Source organism: Hetaerina americana, unplaced genomic scaffold, assembly GCF_022747635.1.
Source record: "Hetaerina americana unplaced genomic scaffold, ioHetAmer1.1.p SCAF_76, whole genome shotgun sequence".
NCBI lineage: Eukaryota > Metazoa > Arthropoda > Insecta > Odonata > Calopterygidae > Hetaerina > Hetaerina americana.
This window is the reverse complement of record NW_027287383.1, coordinates 973,014-991,976: the sequence shown is the minus strand read 5'-3', so window position 1 is coordinate 991,976 and position 18,963 is coordinate 973,014. Positions and strand designations below refer to the sequence as shown.

General features: G+C 36.2%; 1 protein-coding gene across 7 annotated transcripts in view; it reads right to left on the bottom strand.

The window, feature by feature from the left end:
• Positions 1–307: 307 nt before the first annotated feature.
• LOC139697435 (folylpolyglutamate synthase, mitochondrial-like) overlaps positions 308–18,963 on the bottom strand; it is a 42,383-nt gene continuing 23,727 nt past the window's right edge. For 6 of the 7 annotated variants that reach the window (XM_071596144.1, XM_071596146.1, XM_071596142.1 and 3 more), the window contains 7 exons: positions 14,686–14,869; positions 13,120–13,276; positions 8,160–8,279; positions 6,031–6,145; positions 4,020–4,195; positions 1,750–1,818; positions 308–1,443 (listed from right to left, as the gene is read on the bottom strand). In XM_071596144.1, coding sequence (XP_071452245.1) covers positions 1,088–1,443; positions 1,750–1,818; positions 4,020–4,195; positions 6,031–6,145; positions 8,160–8,279; positions 13,120–13,276; positions 14,686–14,869 — 1,177 coding nt within the window. In that variant the 3' untranslated portion in view covers positions 308–1,087. The remainder of the gene's footprint in view (positions 1,444–1,749; positions 1,819–4,019; positions 4,196–6,030; positions 6,146–8,159; positions 8,280–13,119; positions 13,277–14,685; positions 14,870–18,963) is intronic. The other variant, XM_071596147.1, reaches the window with a different exon arrangement.

Genomic DNA, 18,963 nt, shown 5'->3' with positions numbered 1-18,963 from the left:
TCTTGAGCATCCCTATACCTCCTTCCACTTCCTCAGATAACTAACCAACCACTATTTTTATTTAATTTTCAATATACTGCATTTTCTGATGACGTGGAGCACATTAATACTTTAATACCAGGAAAAATTGTTCCATGAAAATTCAAAGCATTTTTTAATTTTGATATACTTTTTAAAGATATTCAGATTTTTCATCATTAATGATGAATTTCATTTATAGTTCATAAACTAAGCATTCAGTATTTATTAGTCTCTTTGGCAACTAAAAGCATTCCTTAGTCGATGAAACAAAATATTAGTCAGAAAATATCATAACAAGTAATACATTTTATTTGACCAAATCTTTAAGGCACATTATCCTTTAACATTCAAGAAATGTTCATTCATTACAACTTTGAGATTCATGATATTTTTTCAGTCATTGTACTAAGTTCGGCGTGAGATGGGCTACAGTACAGATGCCATGTTCCTCTTAATAAGAATGATCCATGTCATACCTTGATCGATATAGAAAAATACACAAAATCATGCCAGTGTTCACAGGGATCCATTCCCTGGGAGTATATCCAAGTGAATAGGAAAGAAATTGTCATACACTAACCACTATTTGATCTAGTTCCTGAAAAATAATCCGACATCAGTATGTACCACTTATTTTCCATTTGCCATCACTGCATTCTTACATAATAATGTGTATTATTATTTCATGGCCAAATGTCAGTAAAATAATTTGAGAATGGTACTGCAATATCGCATTCATCAATTTATACGTAATTTTAGTACTTAATGCACATTACGATTTTTATTTATTAGGCTTTGTAGCTTTTTTATCAACTTATGGTAACATTCAAGCAATAACATGATGTTATTGGAAGCATCACATGTGTCGACCTTTTGCATTAAATAGCAATAGGCGATTAACTTGCTCAACTTAGAATAAATATCCTTGAAATTTCTTTGCATGTAGGAACAAATTAATTTTTTGAGCTAAAAATCACCTGATAATTACAGAAAAAATTTCTACATGACTACAGTTATAACAGTCATTACTCCTCCCATTTTTTAGTCATCAAACAAGCACCGAAGTTCATGCTGGTGAAGTCAGATAGTTGGAGCCTTGGGCATGGCGGTACACAGAAGAGACATTGACAGTATCATGGTTTTGTATTCCTTGTTGTGAAAGTGAATATGACAGGTCAGGGTCAACAATGCTCAGCACACTTCCCACAAGATGGAGGGATCCAGATACTAGGACATGAATCATCTTTTTCTTGGTATTTCCAGATGTGCAAGGTGAAGGCAAATTCTTTACAGATGCTAGTGCATCAGTTACGCATGAGTATAAGTACACTTGGGCCTCATGATTGTGCTTCAACCAAACTTCTTGATGCTCCTGACATCTATCTCTTGTATGGCCACTAGAAGCTGATACTTTCATTTGATCTGAAAAAATGAGGTTGATATGAGAAAAACAGAATGAGCATGGTAACCAGAACTATGATATTAATATTTTCCTTTTTCATTTGTGTACTAAACCAAAAATATCTTATACCATACCAGGAAAGGTTTTCAGAGCAATACCCCACAAGAAACCTTCTTGGCTGTAACATATACAGCAATTTCTCAGAAATAATTTGGTTTCCTGGCATTTACACAAAATCTCCAAATCATATATTTTAATTACATTTGAATTGTTCCTGTCAACTATGCCATTATCGACTGCTTCAGTATATTTAAATAAATAGTCACCTTTACATTGCAACAACCCAGGGTCGATTATGTCGCTTCCATCCTGCCTGGAGGGCCTCAGCTTCAGATCTAAATATGCACAATCCATTTCCTTAGTTATCAATCATAGGTAAGAAATGTACGAGGTTTGTCATTACCACCATTTTGCTAAAAATGATGGTGGAGCATGCAATGCAGTAAAACATTTTAGATTAGTTAAGTTTTGTGGTGAAGAGACCAATACCTCAAAGTACAACATATTCGGTTTATTTTTATTATAACTTTTGAGGGTTTACATTACAGATGCCTTAAGCCTGGTTCAGTAATTCATCTGAAAGTGTGGACAAGGGCCAGACATACAAAAGAGATTAGGGAGGCACACAAGCAAAGAAAGCTTGGTAGTGCCATAAAATTTGGATACATGCTACTCTATGTCAATTTTTAAAGTAAGGTTGAGAACTGTTTTCTTGGGTTGCTCTCATGGAATATGCAACTTTTTGTCACTAGCATACATCCATTACACAGATTTCCACTAGAAAAAACAGACCTCTAGATGTAGTTGATCAACATACAGAAAAAACATGCACGTGTGCATGAATACTCATTCAACACACACACACACCTTTCCCAACCCTCCCTTCCCAAGGCCTCCCGCCCTCCCTATCTCCCAACCCTCCCTCTCTCTCCCTCAACCCTCCCTCTTCCTCCCCCTAACCATCCCTCCCTCTTCCCTAACCCTCCCTCCAAACCATCCTTCCCTCTCCCTCACAACCTTCCCAACATCAGCCTCCTCCATCCCAACCATTCCCCCCAACCCTACGTCTTCCTCCCTCCCTCTTCCAACCCTCTTTCCCATTCCCTCTCAACCCTCCCTCCCAACACACCCATCCTCTCCCTCCCAACCCTCCTTCCCTCTCCATCCAAACCCTCCATCCCAACCCTCCCTCCCCCTCCCAACCCTCCCTTTCCCTCTCCATCCAAAACCTCCCTCCCTTTCCCTCTTCGTCCCAACCCTCCCTCCCTTTCCCTCTCAACCCACCCACCCAACACACCCATCCTCTACCGCCCAACCCTCGTTCCCTTTCCCTCTCCATCCCAAACCTCCCTCCCCTTCCATCTCCAAACCCTCCCTCCCCTTCCTTCCATAACCTCCCTCCCCCTCTCTCCCAACCCACCCTCTTCCTCCCAACCCACCCTCTCCCTCCCAACCCACGCTCTCCTTCCCAACCCCTCCCTATCTCCCAACCCCTACCTCTCCCTCCCTCCCAACCCAACCCACCCTACCAACCTCTCCCTCCCTCCCTCTTCCCCCATCCCAACCCCTCCCTCCCTCCCTCTTCCTCCCATCCCAACCCCTACCTCCCTCTCCCTCCAACCCAACCCCTAGCTGCCTCCCTCTCCCCCCAACCCAACCCCTACCTGCCTCCCTCTCCCCCCCAACCCCTCCCTCCCTCTTCCCCCCCATCCCAACCCCTACCTGCCTTCCTCTACCCCCATCCCAACCCCTACCTGCCTTCCTCTACCCCCATCCCAACCCCTCCCTCCCTCTTCCCCCCATCCCAACCCCTCCCTCCCTCTACCCCAACCCCTCCCTCCCTCTTTCCCCTCATCCCAACCCCTCCCTCCCTCTTCCCCCTCATCCCAACCCCTCCCTCCCTCTACCCCAAACCCAACCCCTCCCTCTACCCCAACCCCTCCCTCCCTCTTCCCCCTCATCCCAACCCCTCCCTCTTCCTCCCCATCCCAACCCCTCCCTCCCTCTTCCCCCCATCCCAACCCCTCCCTCCCTCTTCCCCCCATCCCAACCCCTCCCTCCCTCTTCCCCCAACCCATCCCCTCCCTCCCAACCCACCCCCAACCCCTCCCAACAAATGAGGATGCACTTGATATGGTTGGTGAAGAGGGGTTTTTGAGAGAAATCTTATGGATGCAGGAAAAAAGGGTGAGGGGCATAATGATCAACAGGGGGATGTTGAAGACTGTAAGAGGGGAGAATGATAGGCAAACAAGAAAAGGGCAGGAACAGGATAGGGATGTTGGACGGGAGGAAGGAGTATATGGAGATCAAGAGGAACTTGGTTGAGGAAAGAGTTTGTAGAGTTGGATGATGGGTTGTATGTTGTTCGGAGATACAAGAATTATTTCATAATTGTGTCCACCAAAAAACCTACCTTAACTAGTAGATTACCTTATAATAATAATAAAAAATATATGTGTATATATATATATATATATATATATATATATATATATATATATATATATATATATATATATTAATACAAACCCACCTGAGTGCATGTCTATTGAGGAATTTGGGATATTGGGAGAGAATAGGACACAATGGAAAAGTGTGCTCTTTGCAAAAGGCTCCAGGAGGGGTTCAATGTTTCGGTTCCCAGTGGAATTAAAAAGAAGAATCCTTGTTACTTCTTGCACATTATTTTCCCCTTGTGCATCACCATTACTGAAAACAAAAATTATTTCTGATGAAAAAACGAAGGCTTGTCAAACAAAGTCTTCTGTATCTTTCAAAGACACACCATAATTAATAGAGTTGATTATAGTACCGAATTTCTAGACATTCAAGCACAAATTTTGTCCACCAAAATCATAGTTTTAAGTGTATAAAAATAGGCTGTATTCAAAGGGGGGCCCTGGAAGAGATTGTGCTCCTTTTAAAGATTCCAACTAATTAAAAACTAATACACAATGTGTACTGCACTTGATTTAATAGCTACTTCATTTCTGAGGTCCCGAATCCCTTTATGTCAAATAAAAAATTGGATAAAGTTTAAGAAATGCATATGCTATTACAAAAGAGAGGCCTTTGCATACAGGAGGAAACCATTGGCAATCATTTTCATTGAAATAAATATATGTGCAGTGGAACCTTGTACCCCCACGATCCACTCCGCAATCTTTCTCGTAAAGCAAAAGACTTTTAGTAAAACAAATGTTTACGTATAAATTAACAAAATATGATGTTTTCCATACATATATATACTTGCTGACCCGGGGAACTTCGAACCGGCTATCAATCAATGAAGAGTTCAGTTATAACATTTTTATATATATTATTATAATAATTATTATATATATATATATATATATTATATTTCCATCATCAATTGACTTCATTAATTTATCTTATTCTTCCTTCTGTTGGTGGTTCTGCATGGGTATATTCTTTGAACTGATTGGTCTGATTCATGTCGATCATATTCATGCTCATGTTCCAATTCTCGAATAAACGAGTCGTTCATTCCACAATCTGGCACTGGCATTCCTAACTTCACGCTTAAGCTGCCACACCTGAGGTAACACACATATATATACATATATATATATATTATATATAAATATATATTATATATATACATATTATATATATACATATTATATATATACATATTATATATATACATATTATAAAAAAAAATATATATATATACACATATTATATGTATATATTTTTTATATATATACACACACATACATACCCAGGGGGTAGAATGTTTTGTGTTGCATGTTCATGTGGTGGTGGAGTGTTGCCTTCTTGCTTGTTGTGTTCTGGCTTGTTAAAGAGTCCTGATCCCCTCCAAACTGAACCTCAGTTTGCAAATGTATTGGCTTGCTATGAATACTATACAACCCAGCTTATCTACATAATTTAAAGGTTATCAAATACAAAATTTTTTGTTCATTATTTTTTTTAATTCTATAAAAGTTCATGCTGGCGCGAAATGTACTTCAAACTCCTCAAGAAATAAAAATGTATAGGAGCCTATGAATCACTAATTCTCCTTTGAATTAAACTTTAATTAAATCCAGTCTTCATTGGAATTCAATTGATCCTATATATTTATGCCACCAATTGACTGTTCATTCATCAGAAAAAGTTTTGTATACTCACTGAATAAACGAACTTGTTATTTTTTCACACAAAAATTTAATTAACATAGTTTCAATAGTATTATAATTAAGTTTTTTTTGTCTGAAAAAATACCAAGTTCATTTATTCAGTGATCATGAGGTAGAGCCTCAAACCATCGAATTTCTGTTCTCGGTTATCTCTATAATTTTGATAGACAAAGGCAATGACTTACTTGGAAGTAGGTTCAAGTGGACAAAAATAATGGAAACACACAATAGTGAGATGGAAAGCAGTTGACTTAAAGAGCAAAATCAAGCAAAATGCATGCATGGGTCAGGTGCAAACCGCCAATTAAGAAAAAAACTTGCAAAAGCCTTGTTTTGAAACTTAACAGCTCAAATATATGCAATAACAATACAACTCACCATGCATTGGAGCCAATGGTGGTAATGGCATGAGACTCTTTTCTAAACCATTCCAGACAGATCTTGATACTTTCAACAGTATGAGCACCATCAAGGAAGAAAGTGATGCCAGAATCTGAGAACAACGGTCAATTATATCAAAATAAGCCAACATATAACAAAATATAGGGACAGAAAGAATAATGTTTATTAATAAAAACACCATTCCCTCCAGTTTCTCGCAAGTATGAAATAAAATATAAATAATTATTCCTCCTTCAGTTTGGCCAATACTTCACAAAAGAAAAGATAATTGAAATGCAGACAAAATAGAGCATGTGATGAATTGTAAAAGCACCTAGGCATGCACCTGGTTTGGTGCTATATATTTCAATAAATATTTTTACTGAAATAGAAAATATATATGAACTGAATTACATAGTACATATGAACGGAGGCAATGGAAATTTGGCGATAGAGAATGCCAAAAACAAAATGGATAGATAGAGATACACATGAAGGGACAAGTACAAGAGAATGAGGAAATTTGATTAAAACTTTCAGAGCAAAGATAATTCACTGAAAATTAAAGAGTAAGGAAAAACGGAGGAGGAAATTGACTAAGGAAGGCCTAGGTTCAACAAAGAGAACAGGTAATGGAAAAGGTACATGCAAAGAGATTTGAGGGAATTAAGAGATTGGTAAGGAACAGTTTGGGGAGCTGCAACTAACTAATCATCTGAGTGTAAAGTGATAACCCATGCTGATGAACTTTATACCGCAAAGCATATGTTGATGAAGGTGCATTAATGCAACTTTCACATAGCCGACTAGCTAGTGGCTGAGGGACGTCAACAAGAAAGAGCTAATCAAATTGAATTCACTTGATTAGCCAGGAGTGCCACCGCAAGAACTACATTGAAAATTGGCATGCCATACATCATGTTGAGAAATACCAACCAGCCAAAACTTTGAAATGGCATGCAGCTAGCAGTAAAACAATTAATGGGCATCATGATAAAAGCCATAATCTTGAAAGGACCTTTCAAAAGTGAAGAAGTCCTCATTCCTCGAATTCCCATGATTCTAACAGATTTGCCATTTCAATTTAAGAGATTGCAATTCCCAATTTCATTGGTGTTTACAATCAACATCAACAAAGTTCACGGCTAATCTTTAGAATTACATGGTTTGGATCTAGACACTGATTGCTTCTCATGTGGATAATTATATGCTGCAGGTTCTAGAGCCGGCAAACGGACATTCTCTCTATCTCCACAGACAATGGAATAACAAAAAATGTTGTATAACCGCTAGCATTGTGAAATTAAACTTATTAGAAAAGTACACTTCCTCCTTTCTTTCTTTTCCATTTGGCCATATGATCCACAGCATTGCGCGCCCGGGTACAGCTAATAAAAATAGAACTCATAGAAGATACCCAATTCTTTCCACAAAATCCACAGCTTATCCTGGCTCATTGCGAATTCCATGCATATTCCTGGGTTTTCCCACAAATTTAGTTGCTTGACACACTACATAAAATTATGTTAAAGTAACAACAAGGACAATAGCCAGAGAAGCTAGAAGCTGTAATACATTATCATAAGAAGAAGATATAATATTAATTTGCCTGGGTATAAGATAAAACACGTGTTATCTTGGAAATATAGCCAGGAAATAAGAACCATAGCAGTGTTGAATCAACAGAATTTTCTCCTTCTGGATGATAATTAAAGAGAGACAGCTCAGATAAAGCAATTGACTTCATTCCAATGGAAGCAAAAACATCAGAAGAAAATGACATTACATAGCAAGATTCTAGATAGAGGGGTAATGAAGACTAAAAAAAGAAAATATAGAAGAAAAATAAGAAAACATAGTTCCTCTGAATTCATGGCCCATGGTTTCGCATTAGTTTTCATTTTATTTTAATTCTCACAGCATAAAGTTCTACCTTCTTTAAATTATCACACAAAAACTGCACTATTAAATGGTTTGGCCAAGTCAGTCAATGTCCTTATGCTTTTGTTGTTGAAGTACTGAATTAAAACTAAGTTCATTAATTTCAGTTGAATAACTTTTTTTGGTGCCTTGAATTTTGTAGTACAGGGTTATACTACACATCTATTTTATAAAAATTGTCTCACCTTGCCAAGGTAGAATTTGGGTTCTTCCAGGCCACTTGCATTCCTTAAGTCCTTTTAAAATGCCCATATCCAATTCAAAAGGAGAGGCCATATGGAGATGTTTGCTGGCAATGTCAGCATCTATTTAGAGAAAAAGACATTTAAATCTATAAATATTAGGTGCATTATCCGATTGAATTAAATACCTTTTAGGTCGTACTTGTTTAAAATAAATTGGGAAAAAATTAGATTCATGACAAGAAAGCAATATCTACTGCATATTTGCACATGACTTTCAATGAAGTTGGTAATTGTTCTTAATAACAAGGATGTGGCTGACAACATGATGGGCCTAATCTGAAAATATATGCAAATGAATTATATGAAAATCAAAGCAAAATTATTTACCAACAGTCCTGCATAAACACTGATACCAGTTCCAATTTTTATTAATTAAAAATTGGTGATTTTTAATTTATCATGATATTCCACCATATCATGCCTGAAACGTCTCTTTTTAACCATTTCCAATGTATTTCCTGGAAAACATATGTCAATATTCCATCTTAAATAAATCTATCATTACATTAGAAATAAAATGTACTCAAGGGATGTAAGTTTTACCTCATTCCTGCAATGCAAAATTCAATATTTGATGTTAAGATAAGGCTTACGAAAAATGTGTTACAGAGAGCAGTTTTGCACGGCTTGGAAACTTATGATGTTGAAGCAAGATAATGGGCATGTATTTGGAGGCTTATGAGATGTGGATGCAGGGGTTAAGGATGGAAGATGTAAAATGGTCAGATAGGAAATGATAGAAGTACATACTAGGCATGATTATGGGGGAAAAGAGAGAGGATTGTTGCAAGAAATCCAAGAGAAACAGGAAAGGTGGATGAAGAGAATTTTGATTTGAAATGTACTGCTTGAGAGAGCATTACCCTAGCGAAGAACCAGGGGGAAAAAGGTTAGGCTTGTGGGATGGAATGGTGGTAAGTAGAATGTCCACAAAATTGAGGGTTTATTGTATTGCCTGGAATCAGGAGGAGCTTTGTTAGGTAAGACTAAGAAATGTAGGAGTTTTTGTCAATATCAATCCCAAACCTACCTTAAACTACCAATACACTTGTTAAAATCAATGACATTTTAGAGGAGGAAAATTGCAATAGTCAAAGGTTTCTATATTCTTGTGAGCAGTTTTAAGCATTTATCTTGGAGGTATTTCCTAAAACTTCACTCGCAGGAAAAACCTCGTGAAATCTAATATTAATAACCAAGTCAACTTGGATTACGGAAATGACATGTGTCAAGAATTGTGAGGAGATATGGAGTTCACAGCCTTTTTTTTAATCTTTTGATTTAATACATCTCATTATAAGGAATAAACTCATTCTTTAACTGGGAATAAAAGTTGAAATTAAGTAACACAAAAGGCGATTTTTTGTAAAACCTCTAAGTCACCATTAAGAAATATAATTACTCAGAGTCTGAGTCCGCAGAGTTTTCAGGGTCTCACTTTCTTCTTGTGAAGACAATGCATTACGTTGAGCAGTAAAAATCCTCCAGTATCAAGTAACAAAACAGTTGCAAATATCTACACCAAAGTCATTGCAACACTTGAAAGAGTCACCATTTAGCCTTGGTAGTCTGAGATGAAATTGACCACATTGCACATGGAATCTGGGTAATTTTGAAAATGAACAAGCTATAATTCCTAAATATTACAGTAATATTTAAAAATTCATTAGGGCAAATTACTCGATTAACTTGAATCCAGCTTTGGCAGTAGAAGGTGGTTGACAGAGAAAGAAAAGATATCTGGAAATAATTATAATGGGGGAAATGGAAAAATATATATTATAATTTAATGGCCGAGGCTGTTGTAGGATTTTGTGGATTGTACAGCCAATTTGCATTGCAAAATCTATTAAGTATTTCAAATTATTAATTTATTCTAACCTATGTAATAAATAAATCCTTTTTCTAGCTAATTTAATATTTTTATCTCTAGGACCAGTGGTATCTTTAAAAAAGAAGACCCTTTGGAGTCAAAGAAATTTATATTACAAAAGATAATTCCATAGATTCAAAATTTCTTTAAAATGCAGAGTAACCAAAATTTTAAAACTGCATCCATTAATAATAGAAGTACTATTGAAATGTTTTTCATTCTTTGATTAATTAATTGATGATTTATAATCTAGTACAGATTGATTCAATCAAGATATCATTGTAATATGATTGCTTTTGTTTTTGGTATGAACAAGATTATCGTAGTAAATAAACCCTCAGTATGTTCTGAAACCTTCTAGAATGCACTTTTTTCTTCAATAGTTCCATTGTAAAAATATCCCTTAATGTGCAAATGGAACAGTATTTCTATATTTTTATAAATAATCCTTAAATATGGTAATTATAAACTAAACTATAATTTGAGTGCAGGTGAACCATAAAAAAATTAATGATTACCCCATAATAATTACACATAACTTACCATGAAATAAATTATTTCATCAGTGTATGCATGAGAATAAATTAAGAAAGTTATTTTTTTAGGCAACTGATAACCTACTTTTGACTGATAGTCAAAACATGGATTTAAAGTGCCTTTCTGAATCGATAATTAAACATACAGTGGAACGTCCCTTAAGAAGCACCTTGTAAAGCTTGCATAATGAAGAAAACTATTGGTCCTGAAAACAACTCGTTTAACGAGCCACTTTTTGCATAATGAGTGATAAAGAGGGGAATTCCTGGATTTCATTGCCTGCCTTCTACTGCAGTTTGTCTCTAGCACTCATTCCACCAGCATCATAGCATCGCAAGCGATCTCACATATTTTCAAACTTCTGTTTAAACATATAATTTGTGCTTTTTTTGAGCAAAGTTTAATAATGTTACAAGCATAGCTTTAAATTTGACCCCAAAGAAAAATCTGAAAGAAGAAAGCCATAAGAGAATAACATAAAAAAATGACATAAGAAATTAAACGTAAAATCATTGAAATCAGGAGCAAGGTGTGAGCATGGCTGATCTAGAACGCACATCAACAATTGGTTGACATCTACGAATGGCCTTTGATTCAAGAACACAGACAAAACTAAGGAGATATCTATACTTCAAATATATTGACCGAGTATCTACGCAACAGTTACACATTCTCAACAATATTGATAGGTTGTTTCTCATTTGCGTAAACAAAATTCAATTACCATGTGACTCCAATAATAAGAATATAATTTGTGAAAATAGTATAGTAATTTTTGTCAACCTCATTAGAAGATATCAGGATCATCAATGGCCAAATAAGTATTTATGGGGAGCCATGTGTGGTTCGAGAAGTTAATGAGAAGAACCGTCATCCATAGTCTAGTGAGGCATGGTGAAGCCACAAGCCCCAAGTTAAAGGCAGCAGAGGACTTCATCGGTGACTTCAAAAAGCACAGAGATTCTGAGGGTCACCAGCTCAAAAAGGTTTTTAATTGTGATAAGATTGTCTCTTCTAGCAGAAGATATCGAAGTGAACCTATATTTCTGCACGTCACAGTAGAAGAAAATGCATTGCCTGACCACAAGCCAATCAAAGACTATCTTTTGCTGCTATTTTGAGTTGATGCAAGTGGTGATCTGAAAATTAAACCCCTACTTGTTTACCACCATTCAGAAACTCCATGAGCCTTCAAGAAGTGTAAATTCCAAAACAGCAGGCTAAATGTGATGTTTTGGTCATGGGAAACTGCTATATTGCACCATGCATACAAGGTATCACCTTTATGAGGTAGTGGCGATGAATGCCAGAAATTTATTTAATGATAATTCTGAGTAGCATTTATGCAAAATTTATAAGTGTCAGCAAAAACAAATGTCTCTAGACAGCTTTCTAGTAAAAAAGAATCAGGTATGCATCATTAATAATAAACAATTTATTTTGATTTTTTTTTGCTTTTACAAATTGAGTTGGCATTCCAGGTTGCTTCATTCCACAATTGAAAGAAAAGGTGAACGTGATCCACGATCCTAAACAATGCATAAATAATTTTCTTTGAAAAAGCCTGGTACATTATTTATTTTTTATCTTCATGGAACGCATTATCATGTTTCACATATATTTATAAGCAAAAAGTTATTTCACAAAATAAGTGTTTCGCTTTACAAGAAAGAACACAGAATCGATTATGCTCGTATTATGAGGTTCCACTGTACATATAATGGAAAACATTAAAAAACATATTATGCCATAGACACTTGCCACCAAGTGTTAACTTATGCCGAATAGCAAACCATAATATATGACCAACAACATAAATGTGATAATCATTTTTGAACCATTTTATAATTGAATAACTTATTTAGGCAAGCAATTACAATATGCTTATTCCAATTACGTACTTACTTTCATTAATTTTACATGTAATATTTGGTGGTTATCTCAATTGCGAAAAATGATCATTGAATGGAATTCTAAAATTATTTTTGTGCATAAAACATGCATTTTTTTAAACTGTTGTATCTTAATAAAGGAAATTTTAAGTCAATTATGATACATATATTTACAAGCACAAATGTTTATCTTTGAGCACATTACAATGAAGCGTTCACACTATACTTATTACTCAGTTTTGAATGTAAACAAACTAAATTTTTGCTGCACTATGACATTTTCACTCCTTACATCTAAAAAACTACTCTCACCCCTAAATGGAAAATGCATACTAAATAAAACTATGGGTCAAATTCAGTAAATAATCTGTTCTGCCAATAAAATGTGGAACCAATTAATAGTTCAAGAACCAGGGTCTCCCATCAAAAATATTTGAGACCAAGATCAAGCATTTCAACAATTCATAGTAAGAACAAAAATACACAAAACCATGCAGCCAATAAATGATAAACTAGCTGCCATGCATGTTTGAAAATCCTGGTGGGAGGGTGTTGGTACAAATAGAATTATTATATTTTAAAATCTAATTAAAATTACCATCATTTGATGATTTTGTACTCCATTTTATCCAGGCATTTGACAACTGCAAGGCCAGTGATGCGTTTACCTCTTGGACTGGGGATGACAATGAAACATTTAGGGGTAACTGACCACTGGAATATGAAGACAGGGGTGGACACACCTTCAGCATCACCTAATAGAAAAAGTTAACACCTAAGTTACAATTCATTCTTTAGAGGCAATAAGTCACAATGAAAAGAAAATTTAAAATGAGAAATGACAAAAATATATGATAGACACCTAATATTATATAAATAAAACATCTTAATTCCTCAGAATTTACCATAAATGATATTTTATCTCCTCGCTCCTATGGTTGTTTGCAAAATGTCAGTCCAGTAAATCACACATTCACCTTTTCCAAATGTAGTGACTGACAGTGTCTTTTTCTACATTCTTAACTCATCATCAGTAATTCAATCCTAAGATTGGTTTACTGCAGCCCCCCATTCTTCCCTATTTAGAGTCATATTCCCTCACCCTCCGATCATTCCTCACTTTGTCTGTCCATTTCATCTTCAGTATTCTCCTCCAGCACCATGTTTCAAACGCTTCTATTCGTTGTTGGTCCTAATCCTAATTGTAATCAGAGGGTTTAGCAGCATGCTGTTCGGTGAGGCTCAGAAGTGATGTCATGCTTACCAATTTCATCACATACCTCAACTTTAATCTTCACTGACTGCTAATAATTCATTAATAGTATTAATTACACAGTGTTGAATAGCAATTGGCAATTTTGCATCAGTCAAAGTTCCATACATCAACCTATGATTTCCTATCTCAAAACATCATTTCAATGCACACAAATCATAATGGCAGATATCACTCAGGATCACTGACCTGAAGAGTTTCAAATTTCATTCAGTAGAAGATATTTCAAGTACTTAGACAACTTAACACCACCCAGCAACTCGGTAGTTATGTAAAGTACTGAGTTGAAGAAACAAAGTTATTCCTGATTTGTTTATGATTTTGCAATTTTTATAAGAAGTATGCAGTGGAGCTCAAGAGGAAAAAACCTTTATCCTTGATGGCAGAACACTAAACTTGGATTCAAATCCTTTCACTGCACTTACAATCAGGCTAATTCAAATTTCTCTTGCGACAGCCAGCTTATAGCAAAGGAACTGTAGATGCCCAAGTGTGTGTGAGACCCACAACATAGTAGAATGATTTATAATGATTATTTAATTGCTAAAACTAATCATAATAGATGGCACCATGAGCCTCTCCTTCCTTCAATGTATTAATGAAGAACACACACTTCATAGGTCTAGCCTATAACAATAAACTAACAAAGATTATTGAAACTTAATTCTTGAACAAAAATTAATTACAAAAACCTTATACAATGAAGCAGCCATAAATCTCAAAATTCAATTTAATTTTTACTGAATTGATTCCCATTAGAAGAGAGTGGATAATCCAAATGGGTTAATATAAATTAAGGAAATTTTTATGGCTGAGAAATGATATCAATATTTTTACATATGAAATAATTAGACTAAGAATGAAAAAGTAAATGATTTCACCACAATGTACCTCATTTTCTTTCGCTCTTTCTTCAAGTACATCAAGTGCAACTGGAGCCTGTCCATGAGCTGTGAATGCAGGAGATCCCTTCTTCATTATTCCTGCTTTCTGCCATGCTATCTTATCTAATGTTTTACCGAGAATGTTTTCATGGTCAATGCCAATATTGGTGATACCAACAGCCACTGGCTTTCTGCAAAAATGAACACGGAGCAAATAGAGTAAACTTTACACATTCTCAGTACATCATGTGATCTCAAAAACAGTACATTAAGGCCATTACCAATATGCATGTATATAGTATACTTCAAGAGTACTGAATCAAAAATACAGTCTACAGCACTTTCCTGAGTCAAGGTAGGACTAAAACACTTGCACGAGCAAATTAACCAAATAAAAATATTCGAATGGACCAGAATATTAACCCAGATTTTCCAGAAGCAATGTTTAAGGTGCAAAAATCTAAACCCAGAAGTTAACAAAAACCATAAAGAGCATATTTAAGTAAAGAATACATTTAATGCTTGAACTGGTTAAATATTCACCGACTAAACATTACAGCATAAGCTGATGATTAATAACTAATTTGACAAGGATTCAAACCAGAGGACAGCTCATAGTGGCTGAAAAAAACTTCGAGGCTAGTGTCAAGCAAATATTTTCCCATGATTAGCAAAAGAGTAAGTAAATCATTTCCATGTATTATTATTTTGTTAACTAGATATAGATCTTATGAATGAAATAAAATAACATGCTGGTAACTAGATATATACATTTTAGCATTACACATACTTTATAACAAAAGATAGGACAGCCTTGGATTAATTCTGTAAGTATCCTAAAATAGCATTACAAACTTTCATTCACACGCATTAATTATTCTAGTCGTCATTCACTCAAGGTGTCTAGTCATCATCATACTTTAGATGGTCGCTGAAATACATGGCATTACCTAATATTTCTCAATCCTGCATCTCATTATTTTGATATTACAAATATTTGAGTGGCTCACAAACTTATCATTGATTTAAAATTTCCAAATTGTTGCCACATACCTAAAAACGCATCACACACTGATGCCAAGACAAAAGGGTCGGCATATTTTTGTATATAATTTTAGACTTCAATTAAAAATTCTATAAATTTTTCTGCTGAAATCCTAATATTTCTGGCTTCTTTGGACTGGTTCTTTTTCCAATGCACTGAAATAACCCAAGTACTGCTGCAAACCTGCAAGGGAATCAATAGTATAATAATGGTTATAACTTCACGGAAAACACAAAAGCTTACAAAGATGACCACACAATTTTTAATACCAGCCAGACCCTCCAATCAATAACTATGAAAAGGGAATATCTTTACTTACGTAAAAAATACCAATGTATCTTTCCACTAAATTTTTATTTGGCACAACTAATTTAGATGCATTTGCATCATCCTCAGGCACAAAGTTACACATACTGGTCGGTTATATATATGTATATGGTGGAGGTGAAGAGGGCAATGAGGTATCTGGAATTGGTTGAATTTGGTGGTAGTGGTTGAAGGGGGCAGGGGCAGTGGGCGATGGCGAGTGGGGGGAGGGTAAGGTCCGAGGAGACCGGAGGTGGTCAGGAAGGTTCACAGTTAGGGATCACAAAGCATTTTCTAAAATCGAGTAGTAGTAGTAATAGTATTTAGGGGAGGCGACATACAGCTGAGGTCATTTGTGCCATAGGGGATGGACAGGAAAGGATGAAGGGTGGAGAGACTATGACCGACCTGTATATGTAACTTTGTAGTCTAGGATGAAACCAATGCATTGAAACTAGTTGTGGAAAAATACATTGGTATTTTTTACTTGGATGGATTTCCACAAGTTAAGCCTGAAAACATTGAAGACCTACAGATTCATCCTACAGAGGGAACTCTGCCACAAACATCACTGGATTTAGTGGTTCCTTCTTGATGACTACGTACAACAATGAAGCAGTGAGAGTGCTCATGAAAAAAGGTTAGTCATATGGAAAAAACTTGACTGGCTGAGTCAACATGAAAACATCCCGCTTAAAGAACCCATTACAACTACAGTTTCCTTTGCATTTCTCGACAGAGTGATAAACTTGTCCAACATTAATATCAATACTCAATATAAGGATCTACTGGAAAGAGGCCTAAAATATGTACTTAACTTCCCAATTGGTGCCAAGGAAGTGGAGAATCTAATCGTAGACTCAGAAGTGGTATTAAACAATAAAGGAATTGGTATAGAAGCCGTGCTGGCCCAGAAATTACCACAGAATTTTAGGAACTACTTTCAAAATAAATAAGTGCATGACAAAGAATTAACATTGGTTAACTCATCCAAAAAGTTTCTTAGTGACCAAAATTTCACTGTGGAAAAAGCTGACAAAGTCAATGCTACAGTAGTAATAGATCGAGATGACTATGTGAACAAGTGTTATGACTTCATAAAAAATAACAATGTCATGAAACTCCAGTATGATCCCACTAAAAAATTCCAATAAACTGTAAAGAAAGATCTTAAATCCACAACGTCCATTTTCAAGGCTAACAAATCATGCCAAGTGATAGTGATGAATCCGAGTGCTCCAAGATTCTTGGAGTTACCAAAATTACACAAACATGGCATTCCATTCAGATCAGTGGTCTCTAGTGTCACCGCACCATTAAGGTAACTAGCCGCACTTTTGAACACATGATTCAGGGAGTTTACTTTGTTTCAAACCAGATTTGGAGTAAAAATTCAGTAGACCTTTGCAAAAAAAATATCGTTAATTACCCCTCCACCTTTCAATCACATACTAGTGTCCTTCGATGTGTCCAACTTGTTCACAAATGTCCCAGGGTACGAAGCTATCAGGATAGCCGAACAGGAACTAAAAAGTGCAGTAGCAGAACCATCCTTCCCTACTTCATGCATGATTACAGTGGAGACATTCTTTGTAGTATCCAATGGTATTTTATTTTCCAGAGCTCCTTTAGGATTTCCTGAAGCCAATGACCTGCTTTCGGTAATTTTTTGAGCAGTGACTAGATCTGTAGGCACCTCCATGATGTCAGGTACAACTTCAGTGCTTGTAAATGTGTATTCACATTTTATTGGGGTGTTCATGCTTATGACTGGTGCCATAGCCGAGAGAAGTTTGCTTGATTTTTTAGCTGGTGCCAGCATTGGATCATTGAAGGTAGTCAAATCTGGGGTGGGATTTTTAGAGGCGACAATCTTAGCATCGATTGGGTGCTTTTGCAGCTGACTGTTTTCTTTCCATGATAATCGTTTCCACTTTCTGCTAGGTTGATCACTAGCCATGGCAGGATTTTCTGTTGACTTTAAACCATCGAGGGTACAAGTTAAAATGTAGTGATTGTCCATGAGGTAGCTAGGAGAGCCTTCCGAATGTGAGCGGAGGAACACAGGAGAAGTTTCCTTCATAGGAAACCATCCCACTCCCCATTTGCGAGTCATCTGCTGGAGGAGGGACATGCAAGTAACTTCACCCCTGAAATCCTACACCTTGTCGAAAAGGGTGTAAAATGGACATTTTAGAAGAGCTGAAGATTAGAAGACAAGTGGAAAAGGGGCATATCCTTAATGACATTGTTTTTCAAAGACATTTCCCACTGATGACAACCTTTCTCTCAATTAAGAAAATGACTTATGACCTCCAACCATGAACCTTCCTGACCACCTCCATTCTCATCAGACCTTACCCTCCCCACTCATTCAAGCCAGCTTTTACATTCTAATGTTAAACCCTCCCCCTTCCATCCCACGTTTATTTTTTTGAACTACTTTATTTCACATTGAATAAATTCCAACTACAATTACACAGAGAAGCTATGTGAACAGAAGACTTTCTAAACCACAAGTTTAACCATACATCTATTCTAACATGTATCAAACCAAACGTGTCTTATCAAATATGTATCTTCCTACAACTCTATATTTCCAAATGGTGTTTGAACTAGATGTTAGTTATTCTGATATACTTTACCCCACAAAACTACTTTCTCACTAAAGCTATTCTATTTCCCTGAACCATGTTCTCCTGTCTCACACCCTCATTCAATTCAACATTTAACACCATATATAGTTAGCATGTGTACCTGGTTTCCTGGTTAAAATATTGACAGTATGAATAAAACCTCATTGGGTAGGATCTATTATCCCTAATATCAATATTTTTACACACTCTTCTCTAGAGTTAATTCTCTTCACCCCAGTCTTCAATGCAGTACTTCAGCTGGATATTAACGGTCCTTCTTTCCCTTGGCTATTTCATT